The sequence below is a fragment of the Girardinichthys multiradiatus genome, chromosome 23, assembly GCF_021462225.1.
Source record: "Girardinichthys multiradiatus isolate DD_20200921_A chromosome 23, DD_fGirMul_XY1, whole genome shotgun sequence".
Lineage (NCBI taxonomy): Eukaryota > Metazoa > Chordata > Actinopteri > Cyprinodontiformes > Goodeidae > Girardinichthys > Girardinichthys multiradiatus.
The window spans coordinates 34,172,861-34,178,860 of record NC_061815.1 but is presented as its reverse complement, the minus strand read 5'-3'; the positions used below and the strand labels follow the sequence as shown (position 1 = coordinate 34,178,860).

Here is a 6,000-nt window from a genome sequence, read left to right as displayed (position 1 = left end):
GATTTTTCGGCAATAGAAATACTTTTATACGTGGTTTCACAGTAATGCAAAATACTCTTTACCATTGAGGCATAAAACAAAAGATAAAAAATAAACTTAAAATGTATGTCAGACATGCCTCATTTTAATCCTTGCAACAGACCAGCCTGCCAATGCGTCACAACTGCTCCCTAAAAAACCCACAAAGCCTCAAAGTCTGTTTATCTGTTTATCAGTTGACATTCGCAGGGTTCTTAGGATTTTGGTTTTGGCAGGTAAGGGTTTTACCAGTGGCTGGTTGACTTCATCCCCCACGCTGCCTTTGTATTTTCAGAAATCACAATGAGACAGACGGAGAGCATTTATGTCCCGGCTTCCCAAATAAGACAGAACGCTGAGAGTCATCTAGACTCTCATCCTTTCTCCTCAGCTTTGAAGTGACCTCACATCTGTGTAGCAAATGGACTGTGTTTGGTTTTTATTTTCTCTAAAAGAACATGGCTCAGGTTTGCAGACTTGCATGCAAATGTACATGCTTTCTGTAACAGTCTTGTAGATAGTTAAAAGTATTGACGTATTTCCATTATGTAGTGGCAATTTTGGGAAAAAGTAACCACAGCAGATCAACATCAACCTTTCATTCCAGCTATTCAGCACAATAGTTAAGGGTTCATTATTTGGCTTGTTTTGCTGTGACTGGACCAGAGCAGCTTTCAGTCCTTAAAGTAACCATGAAAAGGTTTATGGCTGAAGCTTGACTGAAATTGGATCATCAATCACGACAATTATACCAAGCAGACAAACAACACAGTGGCTAAAACTGAAGCGAATCAAGGTTTGGGAACAGTATAGATGAGGTTGAGACTTCCAAGGTGTTTACGGAGCTGCTTATAAGAAAGGCTTCAAAACTACAAAATATAAATTAGAAAGAAAGGTTTTCCAAACTTCCTCCACACTTATATAATAGATTGAAAGGAACACACAGATAAAAATTACTTTTTATTGATGTTTTTTACCTAAGAGCTAGTAAATGTACATGCATCTACTTGAGAGGCACATAATAGAACTTTAACTTCCTTTTAAGCAAATAAGTAGAGAATACCATGAGTTTCAAAGTACAAACATGCAAAATATTCATATATATATATATATATATATATATATATATATATATATATATATAAAATTATAGTCTTCTAAAAACAATAAAGTGCATTTTAAACTTGGTCTTTAGATAACAATTAGCTTAGCCTTTTTAGAGCACAAGAATATTGACTTCAGTGTAGATGACATCTTGTACTTCAGACATTGCGTCCCCAGTCCTTTTTCTGCTGGTTTTTCTTCTTGTGGAAACTGATGAATAAACCAAGTCCTCATGTGAATAAGGAGATAGAAAAATTAGACCCAGTTTACATAAAAACACATAATTAAACGTCCTTATATCCAGATATATTTCTTGTTTAGTATTACCTTCTGACCTTCTTGATTTTCTTTCATTGGTTCATGTGCTTGCAGAGCAACTGTAGCTACGTTGGAGAAAAAAACAAAAAACATTCATGCGAGATGATATCTCAAGCTTTCCCATCTTTTTTGATATGTTAGTGTTTGAGTGACAACTTACCATTGCTACAATCATTTAACTTTTTATTAACTTGAATGGTGAAGTATATGAGGAAGGCTATAACAACCAGACAGATAGCCAAAGCAGCGCTCAGCAGACAGAGAACTGTATTATAATTACTTGAATTTCCTGATGTGATATACAGAAAGGAAGTTATGAAAGTCAGTCATTTAATTTTTCACTTTCAGTGTTGTGAAAAATAACTTACCTTTAGTGTCAGAGTTTGATTTTTCTCCAAATATATTATTGTCATGCTTTGCCACAGGGTTTGATTTTCCTCCAGACAGGTTCTTGTTATGCTTTGCCACAGCACAGTGATACATCTGAGCACCAGACAAGCTGGTGTTCTTGAAATAGCTGTAGAAACATCCTTCAGAGTTAAATTTGAATCTGTCTTCCTCATCATTGTCAGTGTAGTTTAAACCTGGAAGAGTTTGATTTGATTCAGCTCTAAAACAGAGCAAATTCTCATCTCCAGGACATGATTTATTTCGGGGGTGATGCAAGGCTGAACAATAGAGAGTCACAGAGTTGTGGAGCTGGGGTGGAGCAGGTGTGGAGACGGTGGTGACAGCAGAGTCTAGAAATAAAACCACAATTTTTAAAAAACACTAGAAAAAGCTTGGAAACATTTACAAAGAAAACTTAAATTATTGCATTTTTCTATTAACTTACCTTTAACTCTCAGGTATGTTAGATTTAAAAACGTCTTGTTTCCTTTATAGTTTCTCTGACATAAATAAAATCCAGAATCAATTAGCCTGGCTTTCATGATCTGCAAAACAAGTAATCCAACATCTTGCCAAACTTTAATAGGACGATACATATTCTCAGTTTGTCCAAGAATTTCAGGAGTATTTTCAGAATTGATCTTCATCCAAACTATATCTCCAGCAGACCTGCGTGAGCATGCCAACTTCACAAGATCTCCAACATAAACAGCCTTTGTTTCAATAGTTGGAAATTCTTGACAACCTGAAGAACCATTAAATAATCAGTAACACAGCAGATACAGAAACATGAAGAAAAAAAATGCACATCTGGATTAAATCTGAAGAGTTAACTTACATCCATCTTTGAGCATCATCATTAAATAAATTATAAACATCATTTTCTAGTAATCCAACAGATGACTACTTTGATTCTGTGACCTTATTAGTTTTGATTCACCTAAATGGAACCATATAAACTGGGAGGAGACAGTTTGAGAGTAAAATGATTGGTTTAGATGTAGAGGAATCCGGTTGCCCTTTTACTTTTGCACCACAATGGAAATAAGATGAGCCATTTCTCAGACACAAATGCACAAAACACAAAACAAGATTAAGCAGCTGTCATCTCATAGTAGATTGTGACTGTGGTTTCTGTCAGAGATGGTTAAAAAAAGCACAAAAGCTCAGTTTATGCTCTCATGGCATTTAGATTAGTTTCATTTCAGGTTTATTCAATTTAAGTGTAAACAAGAATATTCTAAAGTACAAAAAAGCTCAACAAAAGGATTTTAACAGTTTGTCAGAAAGATAGTTTTTCAAACATAAATTAATTCAGTCTGCAACCTCATGCAAACTAAATTATAAAGCGTATAGTGATAACAAGTCATACACCCCATTAACAAAACAGTTTCATTCAAAATATTTACTTCTGAAATTCACTTTTCCGCTGGCTAAAAGAACCTCTATCTAAAGACTTTTTACCTAATAGAAGGCTGCCTGGATGCAGACTGAATTTCTGCAGTCTTCCTTTGACTAACTGTTTCCTCAGATTGTTTTTCTTGACATGCTGATGTTTTTTTCCATTAACGTTTGGTCTGTGTAATAAGCTGACGCAGCTCCTCATAAGGATGACACAAGGGACTTGCCCTAATGTGTCATGGCCGTATGAGCTTTGAATTTTGTACAAATTTAATTAGTTTGAAGATGCAGTAAATAAAAATGTAAAGGAGTAATAACTCTCCTACATCCTAGGGTAAAATATGTCCTGCAAAATAAACATTTTGAGCATCCCAGAGGCATTAATCCTGTATAATACTAGTAGAAGCTTTGTATGGTAAAATATTATTGAGTTAATAAATGAAGTAAACACTACAGTTTCTGTGGCACACCCTCCTGTTTGAGGAGTTGTGGCTGGCAAGATGTAGACAAATGAGACCTGGAGGAAAAAGAATAGTGTTTTTGGAAGAAGAAACCACATCAATTAGGACTTCAGAGAACACACTTTTTACATCCAGTCTGCCAATAGAACAGGCAGGAGTTGCATCCTGTTTTCTTGCTCTATAGATACCTGCTTCTGCCTGTGTTCCAAAAATGGCAGGAAAAATGTCATAACATTGTTCTTGTACAGAGCTATACTGCGTGAGACTTTGTTTCAGTGTCGATGTACAAAGAAGCTTTTCTTTTTCCACATTGCACTCTATTAGCAATTGGAATAATTTGTTTGCTTTTACATTTAGAGGCTCCACCATGTTTTATGTAGGTTTTTGTGTTAGTGATAGCTTTTAAGCCAATTGGTGTTTATTTTGTTCATTGGATTACTATTTTGTTTTCCTATTTTGTGTGTTTAGTTTATGTCCACCAGTTTCTGTTTCCCTGTTCTTCTGTTCCCATCTTTAGTTTAACTCAAATGCGTCAGTGTCATTGGTCCCTCTTAGCTGTTTCACATTAACCAGTCCCACCTATTTCAACTAACCCCTATCAGGGTATGCATACCCCCTGGATCATCTCATTCTTTGCTACAGCCTCTTTTGACTATTGCCATCTTTCCATGTCAGTTGACCTATTTGTCCAATGGTGTTTCTCATTTCGTGTTGCCTCCAGTTTTCAGCCTTAACAGAATCCATAAGAGATTGTAAGACTTTCAGTAACTTTTATCTGCCTTTTAGGTTCTACAAAACACCTAAACATGACAATGTTATGACTCTTCATTGATTGTAGTAGTAGTTAGTTGTGGTTAGGGTAGTTTGTTGTGGTGCCAGCATCATTACTACACCTCACAATATTTTTGTCAATGTGAGAAAATTTTAGGTTAACTAAACAGGTTTAGAAAAATCCAGTTCTTTAGTAAACACTGGAACAGAGTAGAGATGAGACAATGCCTAGACAACCTGACTTGTTTAACAGCCCAGATATCTCAGAACTAACAGGGGAACACTGAGAAGATACTTAATTTATGTTGACTAAATAGTATTGCTGAAAGTAAATAGCTTTGATCATAATGGGTAGAAGTAGTTTGCACATAAATATAAGTATAGTTGTTTTTGCATGTGTCTTTACGTGATTAATGGATTGTAGGTCTGTGTGATACTGGCCATAAAGTGCCATGACAAAGTTTCCCCCATTACAGATTTATTCTGTTTTTGCTTTGTATCACAGTTAAATATGTCAGGTCATCAAGCCATTTCTAAGGCTTTAGGACTCCAGCAAACCACAGTGAGAGCAAATATTCACCAATTGAGAAAATATGGAACAGTGATGAACCTTCCTAGGTGTGGCTTGCTAAACAAATCTAGTCCAAAAGCAATAATGACATATCTAGGAGACCAGACAAGTACCCAGAACAACATCTAAAGCACTGCAGGCCTCATTTGCCTCAGTTAAGATCAGGGTTCATGATTTACTATTAGAAAGGTACTGGAAAAAATTGGATGCAAGGCAAAAACCACTGCTGTCCAAAAATAACTCAAATGCAGATCTCATATTTTGAAAAAAAAAAAACCCTCCAAACATCTAAATGACCCCCATGACCTTTGGGAAAAGTGCAAAGCTTTGGAAGGTGTTTGTCCCATTACTGATGTAGCACTAATACAACACTAGAAAAGAACATCAAAAGGTCAGTAAGTAAATGGTTTTAATTCATTGCTTGTTATAATTGATGGAACCTTGGACTCTTCTCTTCACAAGAAAATACTTAGGGGCAATACCTGGCAATTCTCACATAGAGCCAGGTTGGTTTGTACAGCCATTTGTCATAATTTCCATTGATGGGTGGACCAAAGGTGCAAGATGAGCGGAGATAGTTGGAGAGATTAACACTCTTTAATAAGGAAAGCCAACTTACAATTGCCAGTGCAGGTTTAACCAGAGATCCAGGCAACAGAGTTCATGAACAAAACAGTCCTGGTTTCTGGATCGCAGCATAAACTTAAACCTAGCAAGAACAGATAGACTAAGGAAGACTAACGACACCGCATGGAACAAACGACAAAGACAAACTTAAATGCAGACAAAGGTGAACATGAAACAATAGGGCAGGTAATCAGAGAAAACAGACACAGGTGGGGAACAGGCGAGCAGGAAGACAGAGGGGCAGGTGCATCAGATAGGGATAAACGAGAACATGAGGAGTCCGACAAGACAAACAGTAACCAAACCCAAGGGACCAGAACAAGGGAAGATAACAGATCT

General features: G+C 36.4%; 1 protein-coding gene across 6 annotated transcripts; it reads right to left on the bottom strand.

Annotated features, from left to right (window-relative positions):
- Positions 1-968: 968 nt before the first annotated feature.
- On the bottom strand, positions 969-5,777 carry LOC124860736. 6 transcript variants are annotated; one of them, XM_047354274.1, is made up of 7 exons: positions 5,654-5,777; positions 2,500-2,575; positions 2,276-2,375; positions 1,809-2,180; positions 1,601-1,729; positions 1,450-1,505; positions 969-1,332 (listed from the first exon to the last, which is right to left on the bottom strand). In XM_047354274.1, exons 2-7 carry the CDS (start codon positions 2,509-2,511, stop codon positions 1,210-1,212), a joined length of 792 nt encoding a protein of 263 aa, XP_047210230.1. In that variant the 5' UTR covers positions 2,512-2,575; positions 5,654-5,777; the 3' UTR covers positions 969-1,209. The 6 variants fall into 6 exon arrangements, with proteins under 6 accessions (XP_047210230.1, XP_047210229.1, XP_047210228.1 ...); XM_047354273.1 differs by lacking the exon at positions 5,654-5,777 and adding an exon at positions 2,669-2,748; XM_047354272.1 differs by having other exon boundaries at positions 2,276-2,575.
- Between the last annotated feature and the right edge of the window lie 223 nt (positions 5,778-6,000).

Excerpts from the sequence above, each read along its gene's own strand:
- LOC124860736 (XM_047354270.1), bottom strand. The coding sequence starts at position 2,711 with ATGATGTTTATAATTTATTTAATGATGATGCTCAAAGATGGAT. Across the intron at positions 2,576-2,668 it reads GATGATGCTCAAAGATGGAT|GTTGTCAAGAATTTCCAACT; the intron begins GTAAGTTAACTC and ends ATGGTTCTTCAG. Across the intron at positions 1,506-1,600 it reads GTTAAATGATTGTAGCAATG|CTACAGTTGCTCTGCAAGCA; the intron begins GTAAGTTGTCAC and ends TCTCCAACGTAG.